Here is a 16996-nt window from a genome sequence, read left to right as displayed (position 1 = left end):
CTTATTAGTGTCCGACCGAAGCTTCGGCTTCGGCTTCGGCTTCGGCCACCTTCGGCCAAAAAATCCACCTTCGGCGAAACATTCGGCTTCGGCCCAAAATCCGGCCGAAGCCGAAAGTTTCGCCGAAGGTCCGAGCGACCGTCGAGATTGAACGAACTGTTACGAAAGTCATGAGGCGGCGGGGAGTCACTGTCAAAATATCACATTGCTGATTGCACGCATCAAAACAAGTCCGTACGTGTATTTAAACGAGTGTTTTTGTAAGAAATCAAATCATTATTTTTTACCAGTAGGTAAATCACAAACTTTTATCTATACATATAATAAAACAGTAAAAATATTTTGTCTGTACATTTAGTATTTTCGACTGAAATGGATAGAGGGACACTTAGAATGAATAAAAGAAAGCAAAAATATTTTTTTTTAATTTCTTGTCTGTCTGTCTGTATGTATGATCACGATAATCTCCGAAAGTACTAAACCGATTTACTTCAAACTTTCACCAATTGCTTTGTTTTAACTCAGAATAACATTTAAAGTTTGTTTCATCAAAATCGGTTCACAAAAAAAAAGTTATCGACATTTGAATGAACTCAAGGCATCAGTATGCCTGCAAATAAGTTACGAAATTAAAAATTCAAAGTCATTTATCATTATACGACGGCATTATACCTATAACATATAAATATAAGTGAATGGCGACTAAGGGATGGGCTTACAAACTTGGGATTCTTTTTTAGGCGATGGGCGAGCAACCTATCACTTTTTGAATCTCAATTCTATCATTAAGTCAAATAGCTGAACGTGGCCATTCAGTCTTTTCAAGTCTGTTGGCTCTGTCTACCCCGCAAGGGATAAAGACGTGACCATATGTATGTAGTCTACTTTAATTTCGACACCAACGCAACGGCTTCGATGGTCCAGTGGTTAGCCCGTAGATATTTTTTATTATTAAAAATATATTTTTTTTGTATTGTTTGAGTATTTTATGTAAAAAAACTGAAAATCAAAATACTACATATAATAAAACGGTAAAAATATTTTTTCTGTACATTTAATATTTTGACTGAAACGGATAGAGAATTTTTTTTTACATTTTTTGTCTGTCTGTAACTGACTGTATGATTAAAATTCAACTCGAAATTTACGCGGACGAAGTCGCGGGCAACAGCTAGTTTATCTCTAAACCAACCACCTCTATGATATATCATCAACTTCTATATGAGACAGTCAATATATAAACCTTCAATATTGAGGTTTTGAAATGATTTTAATATTAATTGTAGCTTGTAGACAATATTGAACAAAATTAATTACTGAGTGCTGAGAGAATATAAACCTTCGGCTTCGGCTTCGGCTTCGGCCGAAGGTTGTGGCGATAGCCGATTAATCGGCTTCGGCTTCGGCTTCGGCCAAAAATAGACCTTCGGTCGGACACTACTTCTTATCAAAAATTCATGAGAAGCAAAAAAGAGCAAGACAGACGAACAAAAAATATGGAAAGAATCAACTTGGCACGGAAGCACGATAGGTAGGTAGGACTTAGGACATATTTTTAACGCGCACCTATTTTTTATTATTTCTATTTTCTTGCAAAAAAAAAGATAAGTAGCGATTTAACTGATGAGTTAGACCTAGTGTAAGTTTTTACTTAGAATAACTTTTTGGAATTTAAAGACAATGTCCTTCCATACCGCATACACATTACCATTCCACGTTGTGTAAATAACCTTTTTTATAATAGTCTTCTTCAATTTAAGAGCTAACTCTTGTCGGTGGAGTTAAGTGGAGCTTCCTCCATGCATCTCCAATTCGTCTGTTTTTTTTTATAAAAGTAGCCCAAATAATTATATATACCGTGTGGTTCCCGGCACTAATAGAAAAAAGAATAGGACCACTCCATCTCTCTCCCATGGATGTCGTAAAAGGCGACTAAGGGGTAAGCGTAGGTATATACTTGGGATTCTTCTTTTAGGCGATGGGCTAGCAACCTGTCACTCAATTCTATCTTAAAGCAAAATAGCTGAACGTGGCCTATCAGTCTTTTCAAGACTGTTGGCTCTGTCTACCCCGCAAGCGATATAGACGTGATTATATGTATGTACAGTTATATATGCAGCCCGAGGCCCTACAAATTCCCGGTTTAGTCCTGAGCCTGACTGCAGCATGCAACTGATCTGTATTTTTGTGCAACCCTACAACTTCACTAGGGTTACCGCTTCACAATATAATCAGTGATACACCCTGCCCCGCTGTCCGCAGCTGACATACAATAATTTAATTATTCCTTATCATTTGTTATTGTTGATTAGAAACAATTTTTCAATGTTAAAATTTTATCAAAATTGAAAAGTAAGAATATAACTACTTAAACAATGTTCTGAAAATAAAACCGCGACTGTTTTATATAATTCTTTGTCGTTATCTTTTCTCTCGCTTTTCGGTGGGCCGGCACAGTATGTTAGTTTTTCCAGTTACTTCTGTCAGTGTATTTGTCATATGAATACCTACCTATTATAAACTATATAATAAAACTTGCCGTGTGGTTCCCGGCACCAATAAAAAAAAGAATAGTACTGCATCTGGTTCCCATGGATATCATAAAAGGCGACTAAAGGTAGATGATAGGTTTATAAATTTGGGATTCTTCTGTTAGGCGATGGGCTAGCAACCTGTCACTATTTGAATCTCAATTCTATCATTAAGCCAAACAACTGAACGTGGTTTCTCAGTCTTTTCAAGACTGTTAGCTCTGTCTACCCCGCAATGAATATAAACGTGATTATATGTATGTATGACAAAATTTGCAAAATTTAAATTCAGAAATAAAACCGATGTGCAATAATGAATAATCGAGTACCTACCAAGTTTGTATTAAGTGCTGTTAGTTTACTTCGACCGACTTTAAAAAAGGATAAAATGTATTATCTACCGAGGTCCAACCAAAATTAAGTAATTTCAAAAAACCGATTTCATTTTGTTAAATATTATTTTCGTTACATTTACAAGATGAACCGGGCGGGCTTTTCAAACACAAGTATTTTATACTTAAATGGAGGACCCAATCATATATGAGCTATTGTAAAAAAGAGTCTAATAAAGATATTTATTTATTTAGAACCGAAGTTTTTAAGTTTTCAGACCTCTAAATCGAGAAAATATTAAACCAACTATTAGACCCTTAGTTATATAAAAAAATGTTGCCGAAGTTTCACAAAAAGTTCACATTTCAATTACAAGACTGAGAAAAACTCTTTAAAAAAAGAAAAAAATCAAACTAACCTCACTTACCTCAATCCCGCGAACCCGTAAACTTGGCGGCAGATCGCGATGCGTCCTCCTCGAGTGCTGAAGACCAACTGCCTTGGATTACTCCGAGTTGCTTAGCCAAAGCCGCCCAGATAGGAAGGCGGGGCCTCCGCTGGGCGTGGCAGAAACAGCAAATCAGCTCTTATAATACTTCTTATCGTGTAGTCGAGTAGCCAACGTCACAAGTTACATAGTAAATAGCTCACTGTTAAAACTTTAACGTTTTCAAGGAATATTACAAGAGTCCATTGTAGCTGCGGATTATGTAAAATGTACTTGATTTGAACAATGTTTGGAATGAATCTGAGATTGCAATGTTTTAGCTTAATATTAACATGGTGATTTTGGAACAATATGAATAAGACTGTATGCACGAATGCAGTTAAAATTTCTAAAATAGTCAGTGTTAGAGCAGTTAAGATTATCTACTTTTAGTATTAAAATTTTGCCAATTATTTTGTTATATATTTTATGTAGGTATAAATATATTTATTTAATTTGACACACAAAGTTCTCTGTCAGACCCAATAGTTGACTGGTAGATAATGCTCCTAGCATTAAGTCCGTCAATTGTGCTATACACTTGTATTTTATACAATAAACTTTAAATAAATATAAATTTAACCTCACACTCACACGTCACGTTTCTATTATTTACGGTGAAGACAAAGCCTTGTCTTTAACAACTCGCGAAGGCCACCATTCACCTGTATGGCTCAATAAGTGAATTTAAATTTAAAAATAGTTTTATGGGTTGTTATTCCATATCCAAAAAGACTAAAAGTATTATTTCGTACCAACTGTGGACTTCGATCATATTTTGGAGATAACAATGGAACTTTAATTTGCACGAAAAAGATAACAATGCATACGAAATAATGGCTTATCGCATAAGCAATTTCAAACCGCCAAATCAGGACTTTTTGTATGATTTCCTGTAAGTGTCATTAATACAAAAAAGAGCTGATGCGACGCAGAAAATAAACCTAATAAATAAACATAACAATACTTATTTATCCATATACTTACATAAATATATTCATTGAGTCTGAATTATAGGTGTGATACACAGGGGGCACAGGTTCAAATACTCTCACGGCCACGTACAGCCAACAGCTCAAACTTACCCATAACTTGTTAATGTAACTTGATAATGCTGTTGACTGTAGCATTATCTCGTAGCAACCAATTCGTAGCATATTATCTGGTAGTAACCCATTCGTAGCAGATATATCTCGTAGCAACCCATTCGTAGCATATATATCTCGTAGCATTCGTAGCACATTATCTTGTAGCAACTCATTTGTAGCATAAATATCTCGTTGCAACCCATTCGTAGCACATTATCTCGTTGCAACCACAAGAAGACGGCAAGAAGGTTGAGTCGGAGAGATTTTAAATTGGTAAATCAGTAAGTCTCAGGAGTTCCACAAACCCCTGAAAAAGAGTACGGTTACCATTGGATATGGGAGCTGTACATACTTTACTAGCATTTGCGCGGGACTTTTTCCAGAACTTTCAGTTACTCTCTAAAGATTTGTCTATCTTCTTCTCCAATTTCCTAGAGTATATTTCAGTTACAAACTCATCTCTGTAGAGTGGAGCCCGGGGTGCGCCTGATCACGATCCTGCAGATTGGGTAAGTCAGGTTTTTACACCTTATTTATCTAATGATCGTATTAGTAAGAGCTGCAATAGACGAATATGCATATTCCCTTAGTCGCTTTTTACGACATCCATGGGAAAGAGCTGAAGTGCCCTATTGTAAAGTTGCGAAAACCACATAGCACAAATGGTTTCGACCATCTCTGTCTCTGCCAAATAGCATCAGAATTGGCCTATTAGTTCTTCAGTTTATTCTCTTTATATTAGTTTGTAGGGAGATAACTATAAATCTAAAAAGTAAAAAAGTTGATAGTTATAAAGAATTTAAGATGAGCTCCCAACATTATGGCGGTGAGGATCAACAGGGTTCTGCTTAGAATGGAAGCTTATCTGCTTTTATACCAATTAAAAATATAACATGATGAAGCGAAGGAAGTATGCAGAGATCGTTACAAGTGGAAAGAGGTAGTCTCTGCCTACCCCTCCGGGAAAGAGGCGTGATTTTATGTTTTATGTTTCAAAATCTAACAAGCTGATGACAATATGAATTGATTGGGTGAGCAAAAGTGTCGGTGGTCGAATTGGTAAGGTGCTCGGTTAAAATACGTGATGCGGCTTCGAATCCCATCTCGGCCATGTACCAATGACTATTTTCGAAGTTATGTACCTATGGCGGGGGAAAATATCGTGAGGTTAATCTACACGTTCTGCCTGAACGTGTAAATTAACCACACGATAATATTATTAATTATTGTGTATCTAACGATGATCGACCCAATACGGGTTAGGTTTACCTGCAATGATTGCGGAGGTCAGATGGGAGTCGCTTCGTGTAAAAACCTGACTCACCCAATCCAGGATCCACGGTTAAAGATATACCCCGGACTCCTCTCCAGAGTGAAGAGGATGCAACCGGGACTAAAGCCTAAAAGTAGAAGAATATTAATTGATAAATAAATAAATATATACGGGACGTGTGACGGACGGTGCCGTGTGGTTCCCGGCACCAATACAAAAAAGAATAGGACCACTCCATTTCTTTCCCATGGATGTCGTAAAAGGCGACTAAGGGATAGGCTTACATACTTGTGATTCTTTTTTTAGGCGATGGACTAGCAACCTGTCACTATTTAGATCTCAATTCCATCATTAAGCCGAGCAGCTGAATGTGGCCATTCAGTCTTTTCGGGACTATTGGCTCTGTCTACCCCGTAAGGGATATAGACGTGACTATATGTATGTATGTATATACGGGACAGATTACACAGATTGAGTTAGCCTCGAAGTAAGTTCGAGACTTGTGTTATAATCATTAATTATATAGATAAACATCCAAGACCCAGGTCAAACAAAGAAAGTTCCACATGAAGTGAACCCTCGATTCCTCATTCTCATGCGGAATCCAACTGTCAAAGACTTACAGTGTTGATGAGTCCCCTAGTTATGCGAAAGTATATTTATTTTTGTTGTACCTCTTCTTATCCACTGAATTAATATCCCGTATACCTCTTAACCCGATAAAAACGATAGATCTCATGGGATTTGCGAAAAACATGTATGCTTTAATAGGTAGCATTAAATTCGACGCTTTTTGTTAGTGGCGTTTAATTTTATTGGCTTTTGTATGTGGTGCTAATTTCGTCGATTTTTTGTAGATGGCGTTAAATTTGTCGCTTTTTGTAGGTGGCGTTAAATTTGTCGCTTTTTGTAGATGGCGCTAAATTTTAACGCGGGCGAAGCTGCGGGTAAAAGCTAGTTTATCATAAGTCATAAACAACGTAGAAGTGAAGGAAACTGGCTGGTTAAATCTATGGCCTTTCTGAACCGTGGAACAGCAAAGTGGTTTACCAAGGTGTTCGGTTCCTAAGTTAACTTATTGTACGGGTTCATCTCGTAAGAAAAAGAGAAATTCCTGAAATTCCATTAGGCACAGGAAAGAACACCCATTACTAGCGAATTCTTATGTAGTTATGTATTTGGTTGAAATAACTTACTATGACAATACTTAATATAACAATAGGCTATTTGACAAAGTTCTAAAAACTATCTTAGGCTATTTATTTGTTTATAAGGAGCCCTACAAAAATACTTTTCTGCCTTTATTACAGCTATTTTATTAAAAAATCGAAAAAGAAAATGCAATATTCAAATATGCCGCCAAAACGCGACTTTTAGCAATATGGCAGCCATGGCATGCAGTGACGTAAATTTCGTGTAAATATCATACAAAGCTTGTAGGTGTTTCGAAAAGTTTTGATTTTCTCTTGTTTTATTTAACTTGTGCCACGTCATATGTGTGAAAATTTTTAAAATGAGTTCCTATAAATGTTGTGCAGTGCCTCAATGCACTAATACAACAATAAAAATCTCCTACGAAATCGTTTTTTTCTATGCCTATGGATTTGAATATTCGCAAGAAGTGGTTTCAGATCATGATCTAAGATCAGTGGTTACCAAGATATACTTACATTGATGTTTTCACATTCCTCAGTTCGGCAGCATAGAAATCTGGATTGTCTTTGAAGAAGACGCCAACCATTATAGGGTATTATACCTACCAAAAGTCTTTTGGTAGGTTTCGACTGTCAGCTTTCGCGAAATTGGTTTCCATTATTAAATACCTATGTTATCTGAGTAATCCTGAGCGATCAAACACTTATAAAATCTTGAAAAATAATAGCAATTACTAAGGAACAGTACGATCCACAGTCTGTTTATGGATAATTGACGTCATAATAGAAATAGCCAATCACGTTCGTTTTTAGTCACGTGACAGCTGCATAAAAAAGCCTAATTTTCTGAGACGGATTTTGTTAAAATAATGCAATATTTTTTTCTCGCGTTATTACAAATCGCTCCAAAAAAATAATATTAAGACTGATGACATAAAAGAAATGTATATTTTTATTACAGTCAAATAGCCTATTAGGTACCACATACATAGATACATATAGTCACGTGTATATCCCTTGCCGGGTAAAAGTCAACAGTCTTGAACTGTAAGGACACGTTCAGCTGTATGACTTAATGATGAAATTGATATTGAAACAGTATCCTATCGCCTACAAGAAGAACCCCAAATGTAGCAGCCTTTCCCTTAGTCGCCTTTTATGACATCCATGAGAAGGAGATCGAGAGGTTCTAATCTAAAGTTCCGGGAACCACAACGCAGCAATTTCTGATAAAAATGTTAAGCCATTGCAAGCCGTGGTTGATCGTGTAGACTAAACACAATAATTAATTTTTTAGTCATGACTTTCACCTACTTACATTACATATTCACCTCTACTAACATCATGATCTTACTTTTATGTTGCCGGGAAAATAAAAATCAATAATACTACGAGAGCCATCTATTGTTTTTACTAGACGTTCGCATTAAATAGACCAAAGTACCGTTTTATTTTATGCGTCATACTCATCTTGCCCTAAGTTACATTCCAAAGCGTAAAATTAGAACGCGTCCAATCAATAGTTATTCATACATTTTACCCGACGTAGATGTCAGCACTAGCGCATTATGCGCAAGCAAGTATTGATCTAATATTTTGTTAACAAGTAATATATAAAATTTAATATACATATTAATATTTTCTTTAAACATACATAATTATTTAAACTTTACACCAAAGAACAATCGCTATTTGTGACTTTATAATTTTATTCGTTTAAATAGTTCCACTATTGATTAAATAGCAAAGCCAACGACCCCAGCAGAAAGCGCGTCACTCCGCGAAATGGAACAACTCATCTACGCCATCTTGCGAGACAGGCGTCAACTTCAGTCGAATTTGGTGTAAAATTTTGTTTCTATCGAAGAGTTATTGAAATACTAAGTAGTGCCCGCATTTTATTCGTAAGTTTTAGATATAAACAATATAAGAGTGGCGGAAAATTTAATTTACAGTATTTAAAATAAATACAAGTGACAAGTGTAAAGACCACATCGCGAACAACGAAATATTCGATCAATAAATGCTCATATCAGTATAATATACTTAAATGATTTGAGATACAGTTATTAATGAAAACAATCTTCTTTTTCAGTGTGGAAAAATGCAACCGTTTATCCAATAATATGTTCTGATTGCCATCGCCATGTCGGAAATCAAGCAAGTGAAAGTTGACAATTGGGGAATATATTTTCTACAGCGTTTGAAGCACTTCTTCAACCGCACCGACTATTGTGACCTGACGCTACAATTCCAGGACAATGCTCAGCTCAAAGTACATAGGCTTGTGCTCAGTGCCTGCACTGAGTATTTTGAGCTTCTGGAGAGGACATGTGAAATGTATGAAGAATGCTTGGTAATGCCAGACGACCTGCAGGCCGACGTAGTCGTGCCTATTGTGAATTTCATGTACACAGGACAGCTGGAGTTCAGGATGGACATGCTCGAAAAATTCTATCAAACATCACTTGTAATGAACATGCCTGTTTTATCTAAACTGCTAGACGCTCACAGAATGAGAGCTGCAGCTAAAAGAACAACATCTCAAGGTTTCATTAACAGTCAAAGACGTAACAGTAGAATGGACTCTGTCAAACAATTGAGGCACACTCCATCCCCATCCCACATCACACCTGTTTCTCACAAGCGTTCTTACAGCAATGCTTTCCAAAATGCCAGTACTCCTAAATCCAAAGTTAAAACTCTGTCTCCACAAGTACAGGTTTCACCGTCCGGAAGTAAAAGTCCTCATAGAGCACTGTCACCAATTGAAGTTATACAAAATAACAAAAGAAAACTAAAAGAACCACGGCCTACAAGGTACGAGTTACCAGAAGCATTAGACACTGACAATATTTTTGAGAATTCTTTTAGCAACATTTCATACACCTCAGCACCATTGATGGTGCACCCAGAAACTACTAAACATTATCCTTCCAAAAAAGATTCACAACTTCATAAAAAACTGATGAAGACTGCTACCATGGAGATTGTTGAATGTAAGAAAATCAAATCGGACACTCTTTTTGAGGATGACGTAGCTGAAACAACTGTACGTGATGAATCAGATATGTTCCCAGCCAATTTGAATGAATCTCCAAAAGATACTAATCAACTATTTGACCAAATGCTTGACAGCAATGAAACTGCAAAAGTTGTTATTGAAACAAAGGGTGATAAACAAACAAGCAATATTGATCATGCCAAAATTATCAGTGAAGTGTTGAAGAAATATCCCCATTTAGTAAAGTCTAACAAGAACATTAAATTGAAGATATTGAATACACCATCATCATCAAAAATGAAAAAAGATAAACTGTCAAGCTTTATAAAAGAAAAAGAAGTAAAGCCCGAGCCACCAGACAGAGACTATACTTATGAAACTGATGTAATAGATTCAAAGGAAGCTGCAAAACTTATTGCAATGGGTGCTGAAAATATAAAAGGCCCATGGATTTGTCTCATATGTGGAACTCCAGGACGAGCACTCCATTTTACATCTTATTACAAATTCCGCAGACATCTTGTTGAAATTCATAATGAGAAATGTATACCTACAATTTGTGAATACTGTGGTTTTAAGTCCTATAAGAGAAACTTCATGGTCCACCATTGCTACACTAAACACGGGGTGCAACCACCACCACATTTTAGTTTCCCTAAATGCAATTATTGTGATTTTGTTGCTGTCACTGAAGGATACCTTGTGAAACATAAAATGGCACAACACAGTCAGGAAACTAAACAGTTCCGTTGTAATGTTTGCATTCAGAGTTTTCATACCTATAATAAACTGCTCCAACACATCCAGAAAACTGGCCACAAATTTAGTGACAGGAAAGCAAATCAACAATGCATATATTGTTTGAAAGTTTTCCAACGTGAATCTAATCTAATTGCACATTTAAAGACAAACCATAAACTTGCATCTAAGCGAGATGGTATTATTGAGGACTCTGATGAAGAAAAAGAAAAATCTAATGTGAAGCAGGAAGGTGTTTCATATGATGATGAAAGTGAAGATGGTGATGTTCACTACCAAATACAACAAAGATCTGATGGGCTGCATGTTATCACTAAGAAATCTAATGCACCATCTCTGACAAATACAAATAGACAAAAGATTCTGAATCCTGGTTTCAGAAAACCATCTCCAGTACAACCACAGAAAACTAAGCCTGTCCGCACTGTTCAGACAATGCACAATGAGTTTTTGCAAGATCAATCAATGTCAAATCATAACACTGTCATAAATAATGAAAATGTGATAGAGATAGATAATGTTGAATATGTAATGAGAGATAATGAGCTAATTCCTAGGAAAACTCGAAATGAATTCGTTATCCCTGATATGATCGATCAAGAACAGTCATATGATTCAATCACACCTTCAACATCTATGGAATTTGCTAATATTCAGAGTACAGAAAATGCACAACAAATAAAAATGATTGTTAAAAAATCAAATTCAAATCAACCTATTCAAATAGTAGTGTCAAATGAAGAAGAATATAAAGCTCTGATGTCTTCTAATCACTCTATTATATTTGATGATGATGATACAAATAAAACACTGACTATGATGACTGACTCTCAAAATACAACATTAGATACCTCTGCCATTGACTTAGAGAGTACTCAATCTAATGATATGATGATTATTCAGGATGATTATCCATTGAATGTTTCAGAAGCAGTACCTACAGATAATAACATTGTAGTGGTCTATAGCCATGCGGTTGGTCAAATTAGCGATCCTAACAAGCAATATCAAATAATAACATCTCAAGATATTGGGGCACAATTCATACAATCATCAGCAATGATTACACAAAATTTTGAAACTGTGACTACTTCGACCCCAGTAATGAGTGCAAATGTAATAAATGCCGAAATACATGAGACTTGGCAAAATGATGAACAACCAAATATGGAGAACCAGCATTTAGATGTTACATCAAATGTAAAACTAGAATCCATGTCAACAAATAAAGACGCGAGTGAAAGTCTCGAACAACTACCAGAAGTAGAGATAAATACTGTACATAAAGAAACGCCAACCGAACCCAAAGTACATGAGAGTGTTGTTCTTCAATCAAACATAAATGTAGAGGAACTAAACCAAGATGCTCCAGACCAATCAGTTACCGAGAATAGTGAATCTGTAGCAGGTTTCGCTATAACACCCATGGATACAGATGATCCTTGTTCCATGACACCTAACAAAGAAGTTGTATCTACTGAATTTATCATAGCTAAGGATGAAATTGGTATCACTCCCATATCCGAAAATAATCTCATACAAGTACAGTCTGAACCATCAATGCCACAAACCAATATTGCAAGTCAAGAGGAACTCAGTGAAGCTCAAGAGCTTATTGAAAATCCAGAGGCACATGATAAACCTGTTGGGAATAATTGTGATGAATCTGATGAGCAAATGGTAGAAACACAACCGGATGGTATTACAACTAGTGTTTGTGATTCTGAGGAAACAGTTACTATATCAAAAGATGACATTGCACAAACATATACTGGTAATACTACTAATCTTAAACCTGTAGTCATAAAAGTTACTAAAGAGCAAATACAAAGTTTGACTTCTGAATGGTCTGATGATGAATATGAGGTTCCTGAAGATTCAACAGTTTTGAAAGAAACTCCAACATCAATTACACAGAAAATCACTTTGGAAGCAGAGCCCAAAGAAATTGAAGAGTCAATTGAAAATATTCAACAAGAAGTTGATAAATCTTTGACTCAAGCAGACGAAAGTATGGATTCAACTTTAAACGACAGTGCATCATCAGAATTGAAAGATGCTGATGCAACAATAATACCACAAGAACCACCAGTGCCTGAAAAATTGTCTTCTCTATTGAATGACTGGGAAGACAATGATTCTCAGGATGAAAATAATGAGTCTGAAAATGTTATTGAAGGAGTTACTGAAATGGCAAATACTGAAGTAATTATTGCGCAAGCAGAGAATGGAGATGTGATTGAAACTGATGCAGAAACAAACTTAATCGACATGCCATGTCATGTTGCAGAAAATGTAGAAGAGCTAGAACAGGATGCAACTGCAGTTACGAAAAAAGATGATAAAATTAAGAGTTTAGTCAGCGACTGGGATGATGATGAGGAAGAAAAGGAATAGTGTTAGTTAAGTTTTACTGTGGCACCATTGCTTTTTACAATTGGCTTATATGTTACTTGTATAATTTTAGGCATTTAGCCATGCTTCAGACCTTAAGATAAGATTTTGTTTTAATAAGTGTGTTTGTGAACAAACCTAATTTTAACTTCTTAATTAGAACATAAGTGTCTACAATTTTTTTAAAATCATATTATGTATATCATGGAATTTTGTACATGTCCCACACAGCCAAATTTCAGATAATATCTACATAAAACCTACAACCACTGTGTGGTGAAATATAAAAAAAAAAGAGTTATATGTATATTACCTTTTGGTAGGCAATGTATAAGTTATTGTGTTATATTCTCGTACTATATTTATGGAAAATTAATCCATATCATAATTAATGAATAGATGTGTAAATAAACCTTTCAGAAAGTGGACAGTGGCATTGTATAATCTGTGGTATGTGAAGCTTTTTGGTTCAACATCAATAAGTTGTTGTGTGACTTTAATGTCCGGTGTTCAATTCGAATGGTAATTTAGAATCGCCCTCCAAATGGTATCTGAATTTTATTTTATTAGGGAAATCTAAGCAAAAATGCCTGCATATTGAATAGAATTATGTCTTTATTTAAAATGTAATATGATAACTAATATGTAATGAAGTTATCAATGTTAATAAAGATACTACATTCACACTGTTTTTTTTTTAATGAAACAACATATAAAAAAAATAACACTTTACTGTGTTTAAACATCAACCCTGAAACAAGCGGATACATTTTAGACAAGTTTTTAATTACCACTTGACAGTAGCATGGTAACGATATTCAAAAGGAACAAAAGTTAACTACCTACAAATTAAGTAAATTACAGAAATGTAATGTATGTCATGCCTTCTATAATATTTTAAAATACATATTTGTGATACGCAAAAGGTCGTTTTCGCAAAATGTCACAATATCGCACCAGGGACTAGGTTAAATATACATAATTTAAGTACAAATTTTCAAAGCAAAATCATTATGTAATAATAAAAAAAATAAGATTTTTTCTTTGTTTAGAATGTTGGGCAACGAAAGAGAAGGATGAAAGGAAACTGCATGCAAGTGTGATGGGAATGTTAAGATAGAGGAGATGTGTGGAGTGAAAAGAATGGATAAAATACGTAACAAGTGCATAAGAGGAAGTATGAAAGTAGTGCCAATAAATGAAAAGATGAATGGTAATAAGCTGGGTTGGTACGGACATATCATGAGAAGAGAGGAAGGTCTTGTTACTAAAAGAGCCCAATATGAAAGTGAAAGGTTTAAGAAATAAGGAAAGACCAAAAAAGAGATGGATAGACGGCGTAAAAGATAGTAGAAAGTGAGAAGGCATGTGACAGAAAATATTGTGCCGACCCCACGGAGAAAGTGGGAAAAGGTAACTACCAAGAAGGTGTCTTTAAGAATTTATTTTAAGTCCCTGGCGCGACTTTTTGTCGAAAGAGACCTTTTGCGCATGAGCCATATCAAAGGCTTACTATGAATAGGCCAGGCTTACGAAAGGCGATTTTTATTTGTTGTGAAAAGTTATGCCTTTTGAATCTTGTTTTTATATTAACTAGGCAATAAAGTACCTAGAATAGATTGCTGATAAATGAGATGTAAATTAAAGGGAAGTACCAAAAAGGCCTTCTATAGATAAGATGGCTAATTTGAAGGGAATTGTTTTCTGTACATAAACCCATGTTGTTAACCCCATATCAAGTTACCCTACATGGAACCCTTCGACGCGGTAATAGAGGTGAATTTGCAGAAAATTAGAGTAATTTGATGAGATGTTGACTAAGTGACAAACAAGGAAACTAAAACTAAAAAAACTTTAATACCTGCTTCCAGATATTATTCCTTGTTAAAATATAATACAAAATGATGTCTAAATGAATTAAATTTGAAATAAACTTACAGTCTTCCCTCATGGAATCAGACATAAATGCTTATACATATAACAAAATTATATTATTTATAATTTATCAATTTTGACTACACTTTAACTGTCATTTTATAACAATTTATAATTATAATATTCATGTTGAAGAATTTTTTCAATTTTACAGTTTTTAAATAATGTGATTTTCACACAATATACATTACTTATTTTAGGAATGTCCACCATCATGTGCGCCTAGTTATATTGTAAGTCCAATCTTATTGTGGACTGAAAACTATAATCCTACATTGTAATTTTGAATACAATATTATGAAAAAAGTAGACCTTCAAACAAAAATTTTCAGCTTAACCAAAAAAAAGTGTAAATTTCTAAAATTTTCTTACTAATTTGTCAAAAAAGAAATGACTCATCAGCAAGAACATAATTATTTTTGCAGACTACGAAACCAAACAGTACATCATGTACATAATGATTATAGTTATACAATTGTTTGTTCAAGTGAAAGTAATAAAATCTGTGATATTCACTTTGAATTCTCAATCCTAATGGAGCTCTAACTTAATAAACTTACTGACATTAATTTAATACATACCAGAGTAACATCAGCCAGTATAAAAAGTTATAGGGCAATCAGCAATTTTACATTCCAAAGACAAATTTGCAACTGTTCACCCCCATTTAATATCACTATGTGCCTTGATTGGAATATTTATTTACAAAATAAATTACAATATTTACATAAAATACATTATGCTGCCTAGTCGTTAGATATTGACACAAGTACATATTTGACCATGTATGCAAGGAAAACAAAGCCAACAAGCACAAACAAATTGGTCAGAATGTAGTACAGGCTCGACTGCTGCTCTGTCGTCGTCATGTCACTTTCACTGTTCATGTGTGTGTTGACAGAGTGCAGCATAGCTTCCTGTCGCTGCTTCAGCTGCAACTCAATCTCTTCCACATAATCTGGGAATAATTCACAAAACATTTTGTTTTTCAAGTTGATCTCCAAGGACTCGGCGGCCAAACATCGCTTCTGATAGTCTGACGTCTCGATCGAGCCCAATGTTGGTGTTTTTTCAAGCATAAAGCTTAGTAACCCAGTTAGAATTGTCGATATGGACCACGCTGGATTCCACGTATCGGGATGGAAATCTGTAATACTAAGGCACAGTCTAGTGTTTGTTTTGAACCTTCCATTTGGTGTGATCATGTAGATAGAGGGCGGCTTGAAAGGAAACTCACGAGGAAATATGATTTTCCCATGGTAGTATCCGCCCTCGTAAGGGCTCTTTTCAGGACCTTTGACCACATAATGCCACTCCAGGATATTTGACGGCACTGGCTCGGCGGTAACATATGGTACGGGGTCGTTTTTCAGCCTGAAATAATCTTGCTTGAGCCTTCTAGTAGCTCCTGTAACTTTCGTTTTCGCCATTGTTTCAGATACACAAGGTACATGAAATACTTGGAATAGCTTCACAATGTTCCACAATATGCAATTGTAAATGTATTAGTATATGAATGATATCATCACAGGAAGTTTTATTCGATTCTCGTAGGTACTGCAATTATTTTTCAGTCTACGCCATACAGTGAAATACATACGTCAAATAAAATAACATTTTTTTGCATACGTCAATCAAATGTCAAAATACAGGTGAATCAGGTGAATGAAACGGAACGTCCGTATTTTTTTTTTATTTATTACGGTCCGGATACCTATTCCTTTATCCCATTACGGGGTAGAAAAGGCCGACAGTCACGAAGACTAAAATTTTAACTAGAAATGTCGAAGAATATATATTTATTGTTTTCAAAGTAAACTAAAACATCCTTCGATTGTAAAGTATGTTATTGTATCTATGTAAACACAGACTTATAAATATGTGTTTTTAAATCTGAGCCAGGCCAATTTTTGGTTTGTTCCCATTCAGTAACACTCCGATCTGTAACACTGTTACTGTAACAGTGTGACTCATTGGGAAAACGATAGTTGCAATGTGTACCACTGCTACACAACGGGAATTTTTTTCCGATTGAGTA

The 16996-nt window shown here is 35.3% G+C and overlaps 2 protein-coding genes across 2 annotated transcripts; one reads left to right on the top strand and one right to left on the bottom strand.

The window, feature by feature from the left end:
* The first annotated feature begins 8623 nt into the window (after nucleotides 1–8623).
* Nucleotides 8624–13707, top strand: LOC106129088 (uncharacterized). The gene is made up of 2 exons (XM_013327547.2): nucleotides 8624–8770; nucleotides 8962–13707. The coding sequence occupies exon 2, from the start codon at nucleotides 9013–9015 to the stop codon at nucleotides 13024–13026; it is 4014 nt and encodes a 1337-aa protein (XP_013183001.2). The 5' UTR covers nucleotides 8624–8770; nucleotides 8962–9012; the 3' UTR covers nucleotides 13027–13707.
* Nucleotides 13708–13738: 31 nt separating this feature from the next.
* LOC106129090 (ubiquitin-conjugating enzyme E2 J2-like) lies at nucleotides 13739–16586 on the bottom strand. The gene has a single exon (XM_013327550.2). The coding sequence runs from the start codon at nucleotides 16386–16388 to the stop codon at nucleotides 15705–15707; it is 684 nt and encodes a 227-aa protein (XP_013183004.1). The 5' UTR covers nucleotides 16389–16586; the 3' UTR covers nucleotides 13739–15704.
* Nucleotides 16587–16996: the final 410 nt, after the last annotated feature.

The sequence above is a fragment of the Amyelois transitella genome, chromosome 16, assembly GCF_032362555.1.
Source record: "Amyelois transitella isolate CPQ chromosome 16, ilAmyTran1.1, whole genome shotgun sequence".
Classification (NCBI taxonomy): Eukaryota; Metazoa; Arthropoda; class Insecta; order Lepidoptera; family Pyralidae; genus Amyelois; species Amyelois transitella.
Note: the sequence above shows the minus strand (reverse complement) of the source record. Positions and strands in the feature narration are given on the sequence as shown.